Source organism: Diuraphis noxia, unplaced genomic scaffold, assembly GCF_037042655.1.
Source record: "Diuraphis noxia isolate RWA-SAM2 unplaced genomic scaffold, SU_Dnox_SAM2 contig0005, whole genome shotgun sequence".
Classification (NCBI taxonomy): Eukaryota; Metazoa; Arthropoda; class Insecta; order Hemiptera; family Aphididae; genus Diuraphis; species Diuraphis noxia.
The window spans coordinates 33,759,182-33,784,076 of record NW_028301715.1 but is presented as its reverse complement, the minus strand read 5'-3'; the positions used below and the strand labels follow the sequence as shown (position 1 = coordinate 33,784,076).

At 31.4% G+C, this 24,895-nt stretch overlaps 1 protein-coding gene across 1 annotated transcript in view; it reads right to left on the bottom strand.

Annotated features, from left to right (window-relative positions):
* Positions 1–1,766: 1,766 nt before the first annotated feature.
* The window catches only part of Atg16 (Autophagy-related 16), a 166,972-nt gene continuing 143,843 nt past the window's right edge, over positions 1,767–24,895 (bottom strand). Inside the window, exons 8-12 of the mRNA XM_089228270.1 lie at positions 23,673–23,793; positions 22,857–23,036; positions 5,015–5,099; positions 2,741–2,893; positions 1,767–2,176 (exon numbers count right to left, since the gene is read on the bottom strand). Coding sequence (XP_089084396.1) covers positions 2,083–2,176; positions 2,741–2,893; positions 5,015–5,099; positions 22,857–23,036; positions 23,673–23,793 — 633 coding nt within the window. The 3' untranslated portion in view covers positions 1,767–2,082. The remainder of the gene's footprint in view (positions 2,177–2,740; positions 2,894–5,014; positions 5,100–22,856; positions 23,037–23,672; positions 23,794–24,895) is intronic.

The window sequence follows — 24,895 nt, the reverse complement described above, 5'->3', positions numbered from 1 at the left end:
GCAAGCATTCTTTCATTCATTGTCATATATAATATTTTTATATTCAGGAATGTGTCGTTTTTTTATCGTAACAGTACACAATCTCACAATAATTTTAACAAAACGTAACTGATATAAATTTTGGTTTCAGGTATAACACGGCGTTTATGTTAGGCAATTCAGCTACACCTACTTGATCGAGCGCCCATCACTGTACGGCGTTAGTCTTCTAATTAAACATATTAATTATTATTATTATTATTATTATTACGATCGTAGGTCATAATATTCTGATATTCTAAACTGTATATATTATGCGAGCTATTATGAATATCATAATACAATATTTTAGCACAGAATAGTATTGATTTTTGGGTAGCAGTGGTGTTGATATAATTAAAAATATTTTTTAAACTCCGCCGTTCATAAATAAGTATAACTGCGGTATGACGGGACAGCCACGGTTTTAATAATTATTATACCGAAATAAATAGTCGCGGTTTAAAAAAAAAATAAATCTTTTATGAATCTATAAAACAATTACTAAACTTCAGCAATATAATTTTAAAAAGCTGATTTTTGTTTTGATTAAACGAGCACAATACGAACCAGTTGTAACTCTAAAATATCCACTTACTATATTATTAGAAATCTATCGTAATTTTAATATCTGTCTTATTATAAATTACGTTTATAGTAGAATGTTGAGAATCTTGTGTACCTATGAATAATTCAATCAAATCGGAATGTGCAGCTGTCTAAATTTCATCGGTGTACCTCGGATACCACTGTCGAATGGCTCGAATTGGAAATAGAATTGTAAACAGTTATGATATCGATATTTCAAAATGTAAATTTGTATTATATTTACTTTTCTGTAAAAATGCTCATAGTTACGGTTAGTTCTGAGTATTTGACAAAATATCGGAAGTAGCTTGCACACATGGTGGACATTTTTCTCAGACTCCAGACGCAGTTGCTATCTGGGTTTGGTCGTCGAGCTGGTTGCGCGTTGAACAGTTGACAGATCGCGCGATGTGTACGAAAGGAGGAAAAATATTTGGTGAGATCACATATTATACCACACAAACATAATATTATATTATAATATTGTAACACATAAACGGCATTATTCGATCAGAATTAATTTTTTATGAGGGAAAAACAATAAACTGATACAGGTGATTATAAGAGTCTGAAAAAACACGTAAATTATTTGATGAGATATAGTTATATATTATATTATAGATAGGTAATTTTAAGACGTGTAAACAAATTTTAAAAATAAAATAATTTATATAATCGCAGAATATTGAACTTATTTTTCTGTATCACAAAACGCTATATACACTAATATATTTTTATATTTTATTAAAAGTATGAAGATAGAGGTCAGTAAGTTTCTTTATCAATTACTATTGAAGACTTAAATATCAGTTTAACTCTTCATACGATTTTTAATTGGTATTAATAAGTATATATTTTTCTTAATTTTACTAGCTATTGCAGATATTGGAAGAAACGTGAAACTAGAAGTTTTATAGTATAAAATGTGTTACACTAACATTGCGGTTTGTACGTTTTTTAGATTATTGCAGAATATTTAAGCACCATCTACTCGAAAGAGTTTAATAAGTCTTACACTTTGAAGTATTTTACGACGAAATTCTACATGCACAGTTTTCTGGTTTTCCTACAAATCTTTGTAGAGATATCGTTATGCACTGATAATGTGTATTATATTGTTTAGTTGAAAAAATCTAGACAATATGATAAGAAGAACAACGTGATTTGGAACATCATTTTATTATTCAAAACACATATAATATCATATGAAACATATAAAATAATCTCACATCATCATTGAATGAGTCTAAAAATAAAAATATCTGTAGATATCGTTCACACAAGTACACATGCATGACAAAAATTATTATAATATGTATGCGTAGAATAAAAAATACACATATATTAATTTTTTTCTTTGATTTATTTAAATGGTAAATAGATTTTTTTTTTAATAAGGAAATACACGCAATACGTTGTAGCAGTAGACTGTGAACAGTTATAAGAAAAAATAAACCATCGGATCCACAGGTTATATCAAACGTCTGCCCAGACCACTGCTCTCCTGGATCGGTCCACGCTGGCCACGTTGTTAGTAAATTGATGCCAAGAAACGGCGGTCACCGGTGCGCTGTATGATCATAAAAACAAAATTTTTTTACTATTATTTCGTAAATTTTCAACCATTAATATTAATAAGTATACCTATAATGAAAAATCTAGTAGTACAACATAATATATAAAAACTCATTTAAAAAAAAAAGATTGATGATTATTTTGTATCTTAGAGATGAAAATAAATATATGATATTCATCAAATATATAAAGAAATACCTGTATTTAATATAATTATATATTTTTTTAAATTATTGATAATAATGACGTACAATGCAATTAAAAGAGGTCTAATGGTAAGATGAGATTCGACAAATATTTTCTCAAACTTAAGTTATCGATAAATGTTTTTTTGCACATTTGCCATTGTCCTTATATCGTGGACCTAATATAATTGGCATGAACCGATTAAATAGTAGAAATCTCCGAAAAGCGGATGTTTTTTTGGGGGGGAAAAATTTAGAAATTTCTAATAACTGAACTCACTGATTAGCGGACATAATTTCAGTGATCCAATATAATATCCAGAAATAATACTTTTCGTTATACAACGTAAATATAATAATATGTGCATATGTACTTGTGTTCGTTCCTCAATACTACAAGCGGTTTTTCGGGATTTGACACGGCCCATATGAACACAGATCCTTCGGAGGATCCTACTGCCACGTGATCGTAATCCAAATTGAATACTGCTCTCGTCCAATCACAACCCACTTTGAATCCATCAGCCCTGTTTATACACACAGTGAAGAATAACAGTGTAAGTATACACATTTTACGTTATTATTGGCAGAATTATTTGTTAGGTGCAACACAATATTAGGTGTAATAGGTGCCTAGACAATATATCTAATGACTTTTTTCAAACTTTTTGGATAGGTAAACTAGATATATAAATTATACGCCATATTTATATTACTAAATAATATATTGCACTTGTATGACGTATATTATTATTGTTTATTATTAAAAATACCAAATTTAGTCGATAACGTAACGCAAAATAGAACGATGGAAAATGTGAAATGATGAACTGATAATCTGTTGAAATAACCATCATACACCTATGCACATTCTTGGAATATAAACATTTTGAACAATACTAATTTTTTTCAAATATATATTAATAAATTGTTCAGTCATAAAACCGTGATGTCTCCGGTTTTGCTTCTGCTGTCTCAGTCTTTGGTGGTCTATGACGTGTGTGGGATGATGGGATTATAATAATATTATGGTTTTACGATCGAACTACAATTTTCAAAACCTGATAAAAAGGTGTTAAATTACTATTAATTGATTACAATATTATATTATTTTATGCGTATACGCCATCAATGTAATTTATCGTTGAAAGTTATTTTACGTGTATTATTATTTTATGTTTAAAATTCGAATTGTCGAAAAAGGACTATAACTATAAAATTAATGGATAATAATAACAGGTACACTTATATAGATGAGTACATAACGTTCTAATATGTATATTAATTTAATTGAAATCAATTACCTATCATAAATGTCCGTAAAAACCGTTCAACTTTTTCGTATTTAATTGAGGAACAACAATTCAAAAAATAACCCTCATAGTATTTGTTTAAAAAATTAATTTTCGGAGTCTGGTAAAATAAATTATAATAACAATGTTCGGGATATTAAAACAACGCGATATAAGTAGATGGTTTGAAATTAAATAATAATATTAACCAAACGTCGGTAATTTTACATGATTTGATTTTATGTCTATACAATCTACACGTATAACGGTTTTTCGCATTTTGGTAAACGTCCATACACATTCATGAGCTTAATGTAAGAATATTATGTGCTCGTTCAACATACACTATATTAGTACCATACAGTTGACGTTTAATAGCATAATTATTATTATAATAACGGAACATAAAATTTTACATATTATATATTGCTGCGTCTAATATTACGAGGGCAAAAATATATAACAGATATCAGCGTACCTAGCTGAATTCATAGAACCATGTGATGCTTGCGATATTTTTGTTTTATACATAGTTCATTATTTGTGAACAAAAAATTCGACGAAAAGACCAAAGACAATTTTTGAAACGAAAATCCTTGAAGTATTTTATCCCCACTCCCATCTTCTAATTAAATAGAAAGCTTTTGAATTTAATTTTACTACCCACATTGGCTATTTGTTCAATACTTATATGGTTTAAACCTAAGAGATTGGAAAAACTTTTTTTTTTTTTAAAGAAAGGCGAACGGGAAATAAATTAAAAAATCCGAATTATATCGAGTAAAGTTAACAGAGAATGAAAAAAATTGCAACAAAGGCGGAACGAAATTGTACTCGAAACAGTGAGCGGGAAGCCAACCAGCCATTGTACTATCGGTGTTTGGAATAAAGTTTCGAAACACAAAAAGATCTAACTAAACGTTACCAGGAGAGTGTTAAAAAAAGTCTGTATATATATTTATATGTATATAAAAAAAAAAATAAACCTTATCTGTAGGATTGTACTTACGTACATATATATATGAATACATACAAAAACTGTGACTGCTTCATTGAACGTATACGCTACCCATAATAACTATATATAATATATATGTATATTATACAAAGTTATACACAGTCTATACCTATATATAGTGGAATAAAACGGTTTTATCTCGTAACGATAATTATTTTTATTCGCGCGGCTCCTGTATAATTTAGCTTTCCGATTTCATCCTTGCAAATGGATTCGAGTTGATAATAATAATGATGATAATAATAATGAAAATGATAATAATAATAACAACGACAGCAATAATAGTAATAATAACTACATCAGTGAGGTGAACAGAAAATTAAATGAATATGACTTGCTCGAATGTGTTGATTATTTTGTTCGTCCTGAGATCAACCAGCCGCAGGGTGTCGTCCCGGACACAGCTCAATAGGTAATTACAATCTGAAACACAATCGTAATCGATATAATTATATATTGTTTGTCGACGACTTGTGCAAATAATAGTTATAATAACAATAATAATAACAACGCGTTATTCGCATAAACACACAATCCGCCAAGGTACATTGCTGAAGCTGCCCAGTAAACCCACATACCACGTTTACCAGTCAAAATGTTATTATTATTGTAGTTATTATCAATAGTATAAAATATTATTAATATATTACCGTCGATTGTCGATAGCCTTAGAAACACGACTCGCCGCTGGCGGTGGACCCTACTATATAGCCATATAGGTACCAATCATGATAATAATAATACTAATATTTCATTATTTATCATAAGACTACGATATGTGGACCGAACTATTATAATATTGTTCACGCCAAATATTGTATATATACCTCTCATCCACAACCGGGTATGCGGTTCAATTAAAATCTAACGCGATCGCCAAACGCCCGGTGCAACTTTTGTGCGTGTGCATTATACTCGAACGTATTATTATATTTTATTGCGTATTATCATCATCATAATACTTCGCGTTTATTTCACGCTGCGGCGATGCATTCCCACTAGGGGGGGGGGGGGGGGTTGTTCGTTTATCGCGAGTTGCGTGCATTGCGATTATTAGCTGGTGTATACAGAGTGTAACAAAAATACCTGACAAATGAAATAACTTGTGTGTGTTCTGAATTTCTGATGAATATTTAAACATTTTTTGTTTTTAGATATAATTCATATAGATACTTGCGCTACAAGTTCAGTACAACATTTTTTGTTCTTATTTTTTGGAAAAATTGTTATAGACTAATTATTTTAACGGAAAAACGTTGTTTTTTTTTTAAATTAAATAGTACCTAGGTGCATTTTTAAGACTTTTTAAAATATCAATATTTTATAGGTGACAGTCAATTTGAAACATAATAACGATTTTTAAAATGATATTATTCGGAATTTTCCGACATAAATATATTTCCTAAATACTCAAATCATTTTCATCATACGTTTAAATAATATCGATTTTTATTATTATTTGGCAGGTAATTCTGTTACACTCTGTATAATAATATAAGCGTATGTTTTTATTGACCCACACCGAAAGCGCGTAATAAAATAATAATATAACACGCGGCCATTAGACAATCGAAAAGATCACGTGAGCTGTTTTAGATGGTGTATTATTATTATTATTATTATTACGAGATATATCCTGACAGACAGGTTTCTGCAAATAAAAAAAAATGTACACACTACAATAGTGTTTTACCTGGAGTCACGCTCGCTCCCATTTTTCATTTAATGGGACGTAATGAATTATTAAAATTATGATTTTTGGTATCTATAATATACCTATCCACATAGGTATATGGTACAATATTTTCAAATAAGACATAAAATTTTTACGCCATTTAAGCAATTGGAACGAGTGTTTTCAGAACTATTAAATTGTATGCATAGATTCTGAAGATAATATTTCATATGATAATAGTGGCTTAAACATTATAACATATGTGGGATATTGGGTATGGTATGATTTGAAAACCAAGATTATCCTGAGTAAATATTATCACATACAGTTAAATAAATCGTTCAAATTTTAGATATCATTTTTCCCTCAAAACCGTCTCAGCTGTTTAACAATAATGTACGCAGTAAAAACAGATATAGATATGGTTTTCGTCGTTTGAAAAAGGGAGATTTTTATTGTGCCAAAGGGCATATCCGATTCACATAAAGTTCTATAGAAAAATAGAAATATTAATTTGGAAATCTGTTCCTATTTCTGAAGTATACTTTCGAATTATTTCAATAAACCAAATATTTGACTATAAGAATATACGATTTGGGATCGGCATGACGATATTGGCGAGTACCCACCAACTATATATCATAAATGCTACAATTTAATATTTTGCACATCACGTGTCTATAACCAGTGGCGACTATTTTTTCCTTTACTCACATTTAATATTTTTACATCACCCATCCTAAACATTTATTACTGCTCTCTAAATAGTGAATTTATATAGGTTGTTTTTATTTGGTGGGTTAAATAACCTTTAAGCAATTTTCAGACTACTTTTTGCCAGCCATTAATGTTTTTGTGATTCGCGTGATTCAAATATCAAATATACCTTCAACCCGCCACTGGGTATATAATATTTCGAGCCGATTGAAACCGCAGAATTTCATATACGGTCGGGAGAGTGCACATCGGCAATGCTATAGCCTATTATAACACTAGAGCATTGCAGGTTTACTCACACGACTCGTATGACTGTAATAATATAATATTGAGTGTATATGCGTAAAATATACCTATCCTTTTCGACTGGGTACAATAATAATAATGATAATATTATATCATCTCCATATATTTTATTATAATGTATTTGCAACGAGGACAGAGCTGGTCACCAAAACTAGTTTCAGGCACAAACAATATATTATTATTATTAAATGTCACATGACGTGTCGTTCTGACTGGGTCGCGCGTAGTTCGGTGTCCTATATAATTTGCGTAAAATTATTTAAAAATATATTCCCGTCTGCAGTGAATTATGCATCATACGTTAAAAATGCGGTCCATCCGGCTCCGTGGCATATCTTCCGGGACAGTGCGCGTGAAATATATCCATAATAATAATAGTTCAATAGTTGTAATAATGTAATCGTCTAGCAGTGTGTGTAAATCACGTGGCTAGTGTTGTAATATTTTATATTATAATAACATGTTCTTGGCGGAGACAAATCCACCGAAATCGATGTGAATACTATATCATTACAGAGTGATGATGAACGATCTCGCAACGTCAATAATTCCCGGAAACATTCGCGGTATTATAATATAGCCTCGAGTGCGAGTGCGAGACTAACTGTTGAATAAGCGTTTGTACAGTGTTGTGTTTTTGTTCAAATTCGATCGTCTAGGATTGCACATAATATACGCAATATACATAACATACAGACTTGTAGCGTTGGCCGACTAGAATAATTTATTGATTAACCACTTCATAACATGAATATGCATATAATATAACTTTATATATTCTATATATAATATTAAACGATAGTCGTATAGTTAGCTGATGAAAATCCTGTGAGAAATCACTCTGGTACCAATTTTTACGATTTGTAATTAACTGCGGCAGGACGAGTATAATATAATGACTATAAAATTGTAAATAACGTGCTACGTGCTCAATATAATGTACACACTGTTCATTTATAAACATAAGATATAGGTACTCTCATTTTAATAGTGTTGTGAACATATTATATATATATTTCATAAATCATAATGTGCCTCCACCTAAATAAAGTATAGTAACACGACGACGATTATAATATTTTAATTATTATAATGTATTCATTAAAAATGACTTGTTTCCGTCGTCAACATTCGTCGTTGGCGTCGTCGTCGTATAATTGAAAAACTCTTGACAAAGCTCATCTAATTATGCATCGTAGGTTTATTAATCGTCACGTTAATAATAATTATACTCCACCGATGCAAACTTGCGGTATTTAACGTTTCGCTAATTTAAACATTCGTGTAGTAATAACCGTTGGACATGGTATATTTTATATATATACACGACGTGCACAATAATTATATGTTGGTTGTTGGCTTAGTAACACGGTCATTTTTAATTAAAAATGTTATTACAGCATATTTTGAACGAAGCACGAAATAATTATGCAACACAATCTATAGTTGGTAGTTGACAATACCTACGAATCATCGAAAATCACGAATTCGAACAAAACTTAAGTAGATCATCGTCGATATCAACTATCAAGACACTGTACACCACATCATTATTTTGAAAATTACTCCCTGCACGGAACAAAAAAATTCGATTAAATATAGGGAAAATAGGTCCTGAAAATGTCATGTGCGAACAGTTGGCTCCCGTAATAATTTTATAAACTGAAAATTGATTGGCCTCCGATGATTTTTTTCCATAGATACATATTGAAAATTATTTTATTTTTTTCAGCAATATAAAATATATAATTTAAACAATCTACACTACCGACAGAATAAATTCAATTTATATAGTGCTATATCAAAAAATGCCATTAAAATAACACGGTGTTCAACTTTCAGTAATTCATTTGATAAGATACATATGAATAATTACGATCGGTTATAAAACTATTTTTATAAAACTGTTTTGAAATATATCGTAATCTATAAATTATATTTAAAAAAGTTGAGAAATAAAAAGATATAAATTGTAGATTCTACAATGACAAATACACGACATAGGTAATTTCATGACTAAATAGATAGGTAGTATGATCACATCGGTCGTACTAGTTATCGTCCATTCTAGCGTACCACACCTACTGCTGTAGTACTCGTTATTTCATTGGTCGTTATAATTTTGGCACCAATATTTTATAATATGAGAATACCTATTACATTTTAAGTCAATAATTTCTAAAAAAAAATTCAGCAAATCATTAATCAACAATTTAAAATTAATGATGTACTATAAAAGTATAAAAAATGAATAATAATTTAATATTTTAGTGTTGACCCGACAGAATAAATGAAAATTGTTGATAGGTATACTTGATAATATGTATGGCCAATGAGAATTTGAGAACTGAGTAATAGACTGGGTCTGAAGAGGAATGTGCGTATCAATAAAGATGTGATCATACCTATCTATTTAGTCATGGGTAATTTATTATCTTAATAAAAATATCTCTAAAAGGATTAACCCATTTTATGTATTTTGTTGTTCTGAAACTTAGGTGACGTATGTATAAGTTTGTAAAAACTCCAATATTCTTCATTATTCAACTGCAATAGTTTGTATTATTTGGATTTTTTATATTCCGTTTATATTCAAAACTCCATACTTACATTATATAATAATTAATAAAAAATTTTTTTATAATTAACTTTGAATATATATATGGCTTATTTTTCAATCACGGACAACTCGTAAGTACAGCTAACACATAGAAAAAATGGGGATCAATCATTCGTGAATAAAATTACGACTCTGGCAAATTGTCCTGGTGTTATTTTGTTAGGTATCAATTGTCCAGGGACCAATTGTTCGCTATTGCCGGATATATCACGTAGACATCATAATAGGTGTTATACAATACATGTATTTATTACGGCACTCTACATCACTCGGCGCTACAATCCAGCAATATAGCTGCGATGTCCAGGCACGTATACATTTTTACATGTATTTATGTGACACTATCTGTAGGTAGCTATATTAAAATGTTAGTATTAAATCGAATCGATCGTCAATTTTTTACGATTTTCACACGACCGGATTACTCGGGAGTCGTAAACGCGTAACGCGGCAGAGTAATGATTATAATAAAAATAATAGTAACGATGTACATAATTATTATTATTGCATGTAGATACGTTTTTATGAACACTGACGGACGAGTCGAGTGGACCTCGAGGCGGTCGAGTAGATTATTTTTTAGGTGTAGGGTACGGGGGTCGAAAAGATATTAATAAGTAAGTTTATGAGATGATCATAGCGGGCGTTATGCAGAGCGTTCGGGCGTTAAAATGTTAGGTGCAACACACATAATAATAATAAAAAAAAATTAAATAAATAAATAAAACCATAGCGAGTACACATAAAACCATATACTCGTACACATAATATAAAATATCTATATGTATTAAAGACACGCTTCATCGTGGTGCATATAGCTGCTGCTGCGTTGCAGAAATATTTAATATACGACTTATGTGAAGGTACACTGAAACGGCGAATATAATGTGTTGTTATAGTAAATACCTACACTCGTAAAAATCGTAGTATGTTTTACATAGAGGTGTACATTATTTGTGGTCTTCGATGCGCATTTCTTTTATCTATATTTTTGTTTAGACCATTATGGGCGGTGACGCGAATTATATTATTATGGGTACGATATATGTTTTAACCCCCCCCCCCCCCATCAACTAGGTACTTTATGAATCACTACGCTATTCATATCTATATATTATCATTAAAATACTGACCTAACATTTTCTTTTCGCACACACGCGTATTGTGTATTCATAGCTAAACTACATTACATATATAGAATAGGCATGACATTCGGTGGATATCATCCAACCGACACACGATAACTAGTTACGCGTATACAATATAATGATAATAATAATGTACTGCCTATACACAGCCGCCGGTGTGCGAGTTTCCATATATTATGCATTTTCGATTCACATATATAAATTTATATATATACTTAGAAAACTACGCTAAAAGGTCTAACCTCCGCGGTAGTCGTGTCGCCGGGCGGCATCGGCGGTATGGCTGCATTCTACACGTACATAATGCAATATTATTATAATATAATGAAACGGTTTTCCGTACACACAAGTCGTACAGTATAGATTATTATGCGCGTTCGCGCCCTAACGAGAGTGTTATATACGTATGATTATGCGTATGTGCCACCGCTTCTAGCTATATCAAATAGTCGTGCGCGATGGCGACTGGCGAGTAAGTACACACTACACGTCCCAAAAACGTATGCACACACACACACACACACACACACACACATCCATAAATATGTATAACAGATGAGTGCTTACAATAAGTAGCCCACTGGGACGCAACGATTGGCTGCTATACATATATTATAAAAGATCACCACTGCACTGAGGCTGAAGCATTCGCGACTCGTAAACAGGCAAATATTATGAAATTAATTAATAACTCGGATCAGTTGCAAAGGTTCAAACTTTGAGCTAATTTAAAGTGTATACTATAAAAAAATAAATTAGGAGACACCAATGTATAATAACTGTGATGTAAACAACTGTGTTAACTCGTAATTTATAGTAGTCATAAAAAAAAACAGGAATTCTAGAACATTTTGTTTTTTAGATTGTTGATTTTCAGACGGTTTCGGTATTCAGCATACAAAATTCTTTAGAATTTACTTTGCATAAACGCAGTTTAAAAAATCACGTTTTCAACTATAATTTTTTAGTGTAGTCCTAACTCCTAAGTGTATATGAATCAGGAAGGAATTTCAGTTGTCAACAAAATAGGCTTTAGCCAACGTCTTCAAATTGAAACCCTTCTACCAACAAACCGATATGACGATATTATGTAAAACTGTACATTTCTTTACAAGCCATAAGGAAATATTTCCAAAGAACTATTTACATCTCATATATTACTATATGGAGAAATTTGAATCGAAGTACGATTTTTTCCTTCATTAACATGACTAAGATACTTTCATTATCAGTGACATAAACACGAAAGGGATTTGGGTATTCTTCCCCCTGATATTTCATTAATATTTATAAATGTATAAAATATTGCGATAGGTTTAAATAATTTTTTTTTTATATAGGTACCCTCTGCCATTAAACATTTTGTGAACGCCACTGTATATTATAATAGTATACACGAAAATGAAACGAAGATGTATTACAGGTAAAACGGGTTTCACAAAATTCACATTGATAATTGGAGGAATAACTCACTGAATTTATTGAATTTATTATTTTTAGGATTATTATGAGATAATAGGCCGTGTCGAACGAGCTCTACCTATGTTTATTTATATAATAATATATTTAATATTTATGAGTGAAATACACTGCAGTAATGATAATTAAATTATATTATATTCATAATAGGTACCTACTTTTCAGCCAAGTCTAGTCTCTGACATATTTGTATTGGCTTTAACTAATAATATATATATATATATAATCATACCTATGTAGATAACTCATCACGGTCGCGTTCAGGCCAACGGCGATGTCGAACACGTCGCGATAAATCACGAAACGGATACAATACGTCGAAACTCGTCATTATAATATTATAATATCCATAGGACTTTTTTTTTTCCAGACTTCAATCAATATGGTTGATATTGTTTTTTATTAAATTACTAACGAGATTATAATTTTCCAAATCGCTAGCGTGCGAGCGGGAGAAAAAACCTAACCGAGCAACGGTAAACTGTCGCGAAGTCTACCCGTTCAAATAATTTACGGTTAAAAAAACAGAAAAGAATGCACACCCGTGCACCACTGCAGTCTCCTCTCGACACGACTCGAGTTTTGTTTCTATTCGATCCGAATGCGTTACAGGATTATATTGTGTTCATTAATTAATAACCTGCTTTTCATTCGGGATCAGTCATAATTAAGGTTGACTTTTTCCGAGTGATGGCCTCAGCTATACGTAATATTATGCATCATATATTATAGTTACATACGATATAATTCATGTTTATTTTATTATTGAAACAGCCAGTGATGAAATAATGTAATAATATGCAATATACGGTAAAATATATGTAATTTATTGGCTGACAATAGGCTCACCACCTAACCTAACCTATAATGGTGTAGACTGTAGGTATTAATTAAACGACCGATGAATGCAAGTCTTATCTAGCTGCAGATAGGAGAACAATATACTGAATTCTATTTCGTTTAAATAGGTATATTTATTGCATCAATGGATTATTACCAACAGAGAGCGTAGATACAGATATACGTACAAAAAATGAAAAACAATGGCAACCTTAAAAATACTATAAATTTCAAAAAGAAAAGATTATCATAACTTATACAACATGGCTCAATGGCTCATTTTTAAAGGTAATTTGTGCGAGGGGGTATATAGTTGAACCATTGCTGAAAATGTAACCAAATATTAAAGTGTAATCGAGTCGTGTTCTTTTTTAACAACATTCCTTAATACGTAACATAATATATTGAAGAAACATAGATGGATGTGTAGGCTGTATAGGTACACAATAAAATGTCTCGTATACACTCGTACAAGAATAGGATATACCCTCATAACTAGGGCTCGGAAGTTGTAGGAATTGCATATTGTTCTGTATGATCTTAATTTATAGCAGACCTAGCTAGAAATTTGAAATATACAATTGCGAGTTAAAAAATTGAAAATTGAAAATGCATATTTTGCCAATTTTAGCTAAAAAGTGCATATTTCATTAATTTTATACACATATTATACATATTTCATATTTTTCTAAAAATAATTGATTTTTTTCTTTCTTAACCCAGCTATTTATTTCAACTAATATTGAATATAAAACTCAAAATGACCAACGAAAGTATTTATTGTCATCGCCATAGTCAATTACGGAGTTAATAACAGTGATGTACGCATTTAGTCTATCACGCTAGTATGCTGAAATACTTATTTGTCGTACTATCTTATCGTCGATAAGTTATCATAAATATCATGATGGTTTCTTCGTTTATCGTTACTGTTGATTGTACACGATTTGATGTTTGACAGTGACAGTTTCGTTTTAGACGTCGTATTGTTAGTAGGTGAAGTGCGTATATTTTTGGAATTCAGAATAATATTTTTGCGTATTTAACATTTTTTAGCTCCTACAACTTTCGAGCCCTACTCATAACTATGCAGTTGATATATTACTCAGTAACCTATAAGGCTATAAATATTTTGAAATTCCATTTACAAGGCATAAGACTAATTATAAATTCGTATAATCCATATTTTTTAAAATCTTTTATTTTGTGTATACACGCGCAATAACTTTGTACTTTTTCTGTGTACTTAGCCCGTTTTCGTGGATCACGAGTAACAAAATGTCATCATGCTGGCGGTGTAAATATAGAAATATGTATTTTGAAATATACTTAAGTCAGGTATTCGTTTGGTGAAATTTTATTTTCAGTAAGGTTAAAATATTAGGTATATCCAAAGCAAACAACTCTCTAATGTACCCACCATTAGTTTTTAATACGATTCGGAGGATATATCTTCTATTTACAGTTATATATATCTCTATGACCAGCAATATCGCGTATACGAGCGGTCGTTTATTTTTTAATCGTTTGTGTTATTTAGTTATTCATTCGGCTATTGCTGCAATGTTTTTGAGTTTTGGTATTTCGACCTGATACCTGAATTAAGTTTTATACCACTAGGACGTCGACGTTTAGTATCGTATTATGATTCTGCAGCAAAACGCTTGGCTATGAGACCAGCTACTAGCTATTATAATCATCGTGCTCATAAAATTTAGTAGTTAAAACGTGCGTATTAAATTAATAGTGTGGTAGTCCAATAAGAAACTATGTACCTATACTTGACCAGCCGTACCGGCCCATACCAACCTCCTGTATTATCTATATACTATACATATACATAAAGTCATTAATCAGGCGAATAATAATAATATGATATTTTTTTTTTATAATTTCAACTGAAATCACGATTTTCACCGCAGCGGATCTGGTAAGACGGGTTTCGTATTTTCGTACCCATATTATCTTTATTATTATTATTATTATTATTATTATTCTATCGAATAATTCGCACAAAGCGAATTCCGCCCACCATATTATAATAACATAATATACTATAGGTAAGTACACGTAAACACTGGTCCGACACAAAGCACCGCGGAACAGCAGCACCCGACCAATGATGTATACAGACGCGTGCTCATACCCACCTTTGGCTAACGAAGTAGTCACAGATATATGTATACACGCGGGCACACTATACCCATATTGTAATATGCATATAAATTTATAATATTGAGGTCAGTTCGGTGTAAGACAAACGCCGCGGACGACGACACGGCGATAAATTATTAAACGCGCGTGCAGCGTAATGGAGTAAGAATTCGCCGATAATCGAGAGCGGCGACGTTTTACTAACTATTATAGGTATGTGCGTATCGCGGTCGACCACGATGCAGCACCTACGCCCCGCGACGGCACCTGTAAATTTTTATACATGTGAATAATGATAATAGTAATAATTGTATCCCTATACACTATAATAATCATTATCGTTATAGAGTGTGGTGATTTCTAAGACTCGCTCTCCCCATGTTTATATCCTGTTGAAAATTATCCAATATATATTAAAATTCTGACTTTCAGCAGTCACAGACGATATTTTCAAGTACTCATATTTTTCACAACATTTTAGGGGTATCTTGTGGGATGATTCCAATTTTGGTTTTTCGAATAAGAACCTACCTACATTACGTCATGTTTTATACTAATTTTGAATTATACGATTTCTCTGAAAATGTTGATGGAAAATAATAGCCTATTACATTTATATTACATACTTTTGTTTCGTAAATGGTTAATATCATTGCATACTATTATTGTAAAAAATATTTTGACTATAATTGAATAAATGGTACCTACCTAATTAAAACATATTTATTGAAATATTGTATAGCACATTATTAATTATATAACAACCACGCTCATATCCATTTACAAAGTATTTAAAAGACTAATACTCTTAGTAAGTTAGGTACCTAGTTAAATTAGAGTAACCTTTTAATTCAAATTTGAATTAAAATACATCAACATAATCAAAAAATTCATCGGATACCTACACCATTTTTATCAAAACATGTAGGTATATTAATTTGAATAACCAATGTTATTATCGCGACAGGATACTCTTTAAACGTTGAGGAAAATCTAAGTATTCGAACATACGTAATTTGATAATTTAATTTACAAGGAAATTGGGTAAGTAAGCATAAAAAAATCACCATGCGAAGATTGTAATGTACGCGAGTAGCACTAAACCTGTACACATCAAAGAGTTAGTTTGATTATTAAAAAAGAAAAATAATAATAATAATACAACTAATAATGAAACTCGAATGATTGATAGTCATCGCTCGCGTATTACATATTATATTCGAAGATCTTTTATATTATTATTACCTATTATTATTATTATAGTTTACGGGTCAAAGAACAATGCTACGATTTATTATTATTACTTTATATATAGGTATATGTAAACTAGAAGCAAAAACGTGTACCACTGCAGTACGTCATGCATGTATATATATATACATACATACAAAAAACACATGTATGCACATACATACGCTTATATACCGTTCCAACGTATTAATTAAAGTCGATTATATTACTATAATATGCGCGTTTAAATAGAAAAAATAACGCAGCTTCTCCTCTACATAACACCACACATATCTGAAATTGGTACGCCAAGTATTTTATTATTTTATATTTAAATAATTGATCAATTAATTCCGAGAGCTTATTCCTGTAGAAGAATAAAATATATTATATTATAATTCTACACACACACACACATATAATATACAATTGATATATATATTATATATGCATATACGACATGTAATTTGCTCTTGCAGTATATATTACCATTATACACTCTGTATAATAAACCAATTGTTTTTATAATGAATAATTATCTAAAGCTTAAGTTATTATCTATAACGTAATATTATGTAGGTATATACCATGTACAATAAATTGTTCTATTTTATGTGTCTGTAAAATTTACCGTTTGTGATGTGTATTGTATATACATTATACATAGGTGCATCAGCATACATATAAAACGTTGCATTTTAATTTCGCATTTAATAAATAAGTTTAAGAGGACGTGATACCCGCATGTGTTGTCTCCGTCTTACAAGTGTAAAAGTGTAGCATGGCAAAGTTTATGCTCAGCAGATCACTTTTAACTCTGTTAGTTCAAAAATTAGAATGAATTGACCTCTTGTAAAATTTAAAGGTAAGAATATTATTTAGACGAGCCCATGGGCTATTTACTATATTTTAATTTTGAAGCGAGTCATAAGTGTTTTAAGATGTACAAAATATTTAAAATTTTATATATTTTATAACTCGCTTCAAAATTAAAATATAGTAAAAAGCCCATAAGGTCATCTAAATAATATTCTTACCTTTAAATGTTATAAGAGGTCAATTTACTCTAATTTTTGAACTAACGGAGTTAAAAGTGATAAATATACTGATACTGAGCATAAAATGTATTATTATGTTACGCACATGCAAGACGGAGAAAACAAATGCGGGTATCACGTCCTCTTAAGGCCAATGACGTTTAACTATTATTTCTTTTTCTTTTTTATTGGGGGTTGAGGCTTCAACAACAAGGGCCATTAGCCTGTGGAACTGCGGGGGGGAGAGAACTGTTGGTTTTGGTACTCGTGGATATTTTTGGCAGAATTTCGAATGGACACCCGTAGGTTTCTGCCATGCCCGGGTGGGGGTAGGCGGCCTCTCTTTCCAGACAGCATGAACTGCCCGAAAAACGATGCCGTCCATGACCGGGATTCGAACCGGCGACGGTGTGCGTCGCAACTGACGCCTTAATCCGCTCGGCCACCACCATCCCGTTTAACTATTATTTCACGAAAACTGTACTTTCCAATCATTTTTTCTCAATAATTAGATGCGTCCACCATAGAATTAAAATAATAATCATTCAATGTGTGTCACAATTTTTTTTCAATTCATCTGTTTTTACAAAATATTTTCAGAATGTTTTTAGTTTAGACATAAGTACAATGAATACACATCAAAAATATAATGATAATTTGTAATAATTTTGTAATACATAATGTCACATTTATTTGGTGAAAAAATCATGTAAGTGTCTAATAATAGCATATATTTTATCATGCCAATTTCATTAATTATACTTCATTAATTTATATTAGGTACATTAATAATATTATGTTGATTTTGTTTATTATTATACTGCAGATATTAAATATAATATTTGTGCAATTATGTTAAGGCGATTTTAGAATCTAATATATAATATTGTCTAACTAACCACGATTGACGAAAGTATAAATTCCATTTCAATCCAATTTTCGGTTTTTATACCTATATTGCATAATTCTAAATGAGTAAAATTAATTTATTATGATCAAATTTTTGCACAGCCACAGGTAGTATACACTTGTATACACCTACTTAATCATAGTTTCTCACTCCATTTGTAACGAGGTTGAGATTGAGGACAATTCTGGAATGGAATGTATTATCGCGGTATTAATTTTATAATAACATGGAATTACGGCGCAATGATTGTATACAATTATTAAAAATAGTTGCGCACAGTAATATTAGCATTAGTCGTGTAATATACATGAAAAATAAATGTTTTGTACAATGATGTAGATCAAAATTTTCAGTAAATTTTTTGTCGGTCGGTTAATTTTAATGACAGCTGCAGTCTAGTTAAGTTCAACGAAACAGCAACTGAGCGATGCTTACTAAAGCTGAAATGCATAATTAACCTGATAATTATTTGACCACAATGTGTGTATTATTATCGTATAAAATGCGTAACGCATGACTGATAATTTTTGACATCATATGAATATAAAATAGTGTGTTTCATCAAAAGGTTGTCAGACGTATAGAAGGTATCTAATACATTAATTTTGTATACAAATTTGTTGTTATTATATTATATTATGTATTTATGTACAATAACCTACTGCAGATTTCACGATATAGGTATTTGCATCATGTTGCGGTCAAAAAAATATGCTATGTACAATATGATACATTAAATCGAAATTGCCTGTATAGTTGCATTTTTTGTTGGTCGATTAGTTTTGACGATAACAGCTAGTCTAATTATTGTGTTTAACGAAACATTACGCGATGTTTACTGCTGCAGCCGAATACTATAAAACTATAATTTTTAACCGCAATATTATATTATCATAAAACGCATTACCGACAATACTACTGATAATTGTTAACATTATATATGACTATATATAGCATCTTTATAGAGTGTGATTCCAAAAATACGTTGCAAAACTTAAAAAAGGTGCCCATTACATTTGTATACGATTTATGAAAATATAATTAATTGACGCTTTATTGCGGACACACTATACACAGTCTTTGAATGTTCTAATTTCGTAAGCGCATGTTTACACGGCAATCTCTCCGACTCGATCGAAACTTCAGCAGCCGTGTTGTTATTATATTATTATTATGCATATACCTACCGTAGATTTCACGATATACCTGTATATCATGTACCTGTACATGTTGCAGACAGTTCTCTACGCCGCAAATGCAGTTTTGAATTTACGCACGTAGGTATATGCGTATGCTAATTGACACACCAAACGCGCGCAGTGCTTTATAATATCAATACGAGACAAACATATAAAGCCAACGGTTTTATCTGATCGGTGTGTTACGCACATGTTAGTGTATATTATAATAATATGAGCATATAATAGCATTTAGTAGCAAGTATAATATAACAGTACATTAGTGCAGGCAGGGTCGTAACTGTTTAATACATAACTCGGACTTTCAGGATATGATATTATCGACGAAATCATCTAAAAATAAAAAAATAAATGCATCGAACTAGTTTCGAACGGAATCCAATAAAAAAACCAACACGATATAATATACTGCAATAATGACGTTATGGTTCGCGAAATCGAAGAGCAATTATAATTAAGGCGCCGTTGGCGATGCCGGCGCCAAACTTATGACTGTTCCTATTCCGCGGATGAAATATGATGCTTATAATTTTCTATATTATGCTATTCGTATAAATTTTGTGTCCGTGATAACATTGTACCCATACAAATAAAAAGTTAAGTTTTTGCACACGCGCAAAATATAAAAGTTAAAAAATTTTAATTTATAAGAATTGAAAATCTCCGATAGTGATACATAGTCATAGTCATAATCTTGCGTAGTCGTGTGCCGCAAACATAACTCAAAAATATGTATATAAGTACTGATCAATAAAAGGACCTAACTGCAAAGTTATAGAGTGATGTACTTATAGGTATTGAGAACAGGCGATATATGCATTAATATTAACTGCAGTACCTATATTATTTTTATACAAACGATTATCCAACGTTCGATTGTGCTAACCTATAATTGCAGATTTGTGTGGGGGGTCTTTTGGGGACCACACTTTTCCCCGATCACTGGGTCAGCAGTCCTGCAGTATACACAAAGGTCCATTAGCAATTTCCTTGGAGAAAAACTATGCATTGACTATGAGATGCATATACAAATACTTTCTGATACTTATCGATATAATATATATTATATACATACCTAAACCAATCTATATCGATATAAGAATAAGATACACAGCTATATACCTCCTTTAATCTAAGGCCGTGTTTTTATGTATATATAAGTAAATGATTTTAAAATCATATAGTTTATTCCGATGACAGAGCGATAATTTTTATGATGTCGCACAGCGTATACCTATATGCGATTCTCTGGTCAGAAAACGTTGTCCGGCCGGTGCAGTAAAAAGTCTCGTTTGCAGCTCATACAATTTATCCACTGCACCCTTAAGTGCATATATTATTGTTATATGCATATCATAATATTATACATTGCAAGAAATCTGATGCTGCACCCCTGCAGATTAAACACGCATTATTATATACGCGCAGGCACATATGGTTAACCATCATGCAACATATTATTATATGTTATATTATATAGCTGCCACCGGTTGGGTGGGCGATAAATCGATAAATTCATCTCAGCAGATTTTAATGACTCGAACGCTAAATAATATATATATACTGCATCTGATGGAATAGTTTGCGCGCGTCGAGACTGTATAATATAATATTATTGTATTTATTTATAGGGAGTCGCGCCTTTCTGGCGTGCAGCAGATAAAATTTCTGGATAAACCAAATGAGTGCAAAATATCGCGATAGATCGGGATCGATATTATATTTTATATTATGCGGCGGCGAGACTTGGACGTACCTATAGTCGGACTGTTGTAGGTTCGTCTTGCTAAATAGCGTTATAAAGAGACAAAAATCGTGCGAGTCGTATACATATTTTAACGATCCGTATAGATACGTAGATATTGTTAAGTGATGACATCTGGCCGTGCGTATTCATCATATAGGTGCATTATACATATCGGTAAAAATATACGTGCAGTTCTATACAGGTCAGTGAACTTAGGGGGTGTTTGGGTGTTAAAACAACGCCCCTACCTCGGCCGTATAGTACAAAAATAATATATAAGTTTTATATGCTTATATTATATTATTTATATATATATATATATATATGCTAATTTTCATTATTATTTGATATTTTATTTTATTGAAACAAATATTCAAAATTTAAACGCATTTTATAATTTATTAATAAGACAGCATTACTTCACGATAAGTGTGTTAAACTTTGAATAAACTTCTTCCTCACCCCTCCCACCCCCCCTACACACACACCCAAATATATTTAATTATTAAATTAAAACCCTAACTCTATGCGCATCATGAGTATCATCACCCATACGCTAAAGTAGAAAATTATTTTATAATCACGAGCAGTGTTATATTTTGATATTTAAACGGAGCTGCAGTACAATAACAATATTCCGAAATGCATAATTGGTTAGTGGGTAGATATACAAATTATCGAAACAGTCGTGAAACTTATAAAGTATACTTATAATACGATGCGAGTTTGCGGTGTAATTTGTATTGCAAAAATAACAGTATTTTTTTGTTATGTGAGTCTGTCGTCTACTTAATATGTACTTGTGTTGACCAATTTTGATGGCTATTTGAGTCTTTTACGCCCAAATGGCCTCGGGCGTTTTTTCAATGATGGGGTGGCCAGTGTATAATTTCCTCAGAGACGTTAACAATGTTTATAACGGACCAGCCCTTATAAGATCTAACGCATTTACCGGGCACACTGCACGAGCGTTTGTCTGAAATGGTCGCGTGAGCGTACCTTTTTTTTAGATGCATCGCGTAATACATGATATAACACATTATGAGAATCTATATACGAGACTCGACGGTAATACGTAAATGTATAAATGTATTTATGCGTATAGATTATGCACTTACCTCTGGACAAGTCCAAAGACGTGACCCGTCCTTGGACCTCAATCTCCGTATGTGGCTTCTCGGTCCTCGTGTCCCAGAACCGTATCCTCTTGTCAAAGTGACCGCTCATGATGGTCGTGCCAACGGTCTCCGATGTGACCAAGTCGTTGCAACTGGACATGGCGAACTTGGTCTCGACGCCTACATAACATAATATTATTATTATTCAATAACAAATTACACAATATTGTAATGAGAGAAGTTTAACAATATAATAAAAACAACAACGTGATGACGATACCTCGTACAACTTGCACGGTAGACACACTTTTGCGCGTACAGGGTGACTCATTCATCGTGTGAACTAATTGGAATAATATCTTAGAAAACAAAGTTTTTTCTTATTGTTTCTACAGATAAAAATATACTGATGATAAAAATGTAAAAATAATATTTTCTTTAAAAAAAAAAAAAAAATTATGATAACGTTAACTAATTGCAGCTGGTAAATATTATCATATATTTTACTATTTATTATAGTATCAGATTTACGACGAAACAATCACCCTGTATAAATACTCAATAAATATAATATATTATTATACGATACTATTTCACAGCAAAGAGTTGATTATCAGCGCATATATATTATATATCGACGTCGTTTATTGGACCGCCACCAACTACACAAAGCTTCCACGTTATAATATATATAATGTTCAACCTCACATATGATATAAATATTGTATATTATCATTGGCTTCGTTTTCTAATCGTCGCACGACAAACTCACGATGAGTATGTGTATACATAAATATAATAATAATATATACTCACATGCCCTGACGCGTAGATCGTATATCTTCAGCGTGCGGTCGTGGCTGCCGGTCACCACTTTGTTGGGTTCGCCCATGAACTTGGCAGCCATCACTTTGGCGCAGTGTCCAGTTAGCGTGTGCTGAAACAACGAAAATACACAAACTGTATTATTATAACTTCACAAGAACTAAAATAATAAAAACAATAATAATAATAATGATAGTAAGTAAATAAATAAATAAGGCTGTGCGAACTATATCGCTATTTATAGACGCATATACAGGTGGTTTAGTATAACTTGTATATAAGCGAAATAAGCAATAAGAGTAGGTCAGGTTAACAAAACTAAGACCACAGAAAAATAAATAATGTTTAATACAGCCGCCTAGGCATGACATGTAAAAACTATAAGTAGGTACAGTATGAGTGTTCGAATAATCGAGGGAAAAAAATCAATTCAAATTAAAAAGAGGTGAAAAATTGTATGTATGTATAGGTACATATTACATTTATTTATTATAAATACATATTCTTATATTTTACAATTATTAATTTACATTTTTTTATCATATCATTATGGTTTACATATCAAAGAAATCTGTTATTTTTTGTGATAAATTGCAGGCCAGAATCTGGTCCATAGCGTTGTCTAACTTACTGATAACAAGATTTTGATTCGAATTATAGAGGTTTGTGGAATAAAAATTCAAATTCTAGTCTGTATCCCACCGACAGACATTTCGAATTTTTGAGGAGACCAGAATACATGTATTTTCTTCTAATCATAGAGGTTTTCTCAGGGGACTTGGCGTTTAGTTCGATTTATGGAGTTTTTCGAATTATTGAGTGCTCATATATTATGTATGTTGAACCAGCAGTCGCTATAATGTTTGACGAGAAGACATAAAATATCATATTAATTATAGCATGAAAATTAGGTAGGAATAGTGTTTGTGTGTGTTAAATAAATTCGATTATATCTTGTTCAGTACTATTTTTCAATATAAACGTACATTTTAACCCTGATTTGAAACCGGTTAATTCGTGGTTAAAAACGTGGAAAAAACCACGAAAAATAACGAAAAGTCCTCTCCCGATCCATGATATTAACTACAATCCAGCCTAACTAAAGTTGTTTTCATATTATATATTATAGGTTATAAATTTAAGTGACATCGAGTGTTCTGTGATGGGAATAAAAATTCACCCTGTGCAATATTGAAAACACTGAACAATTCGTA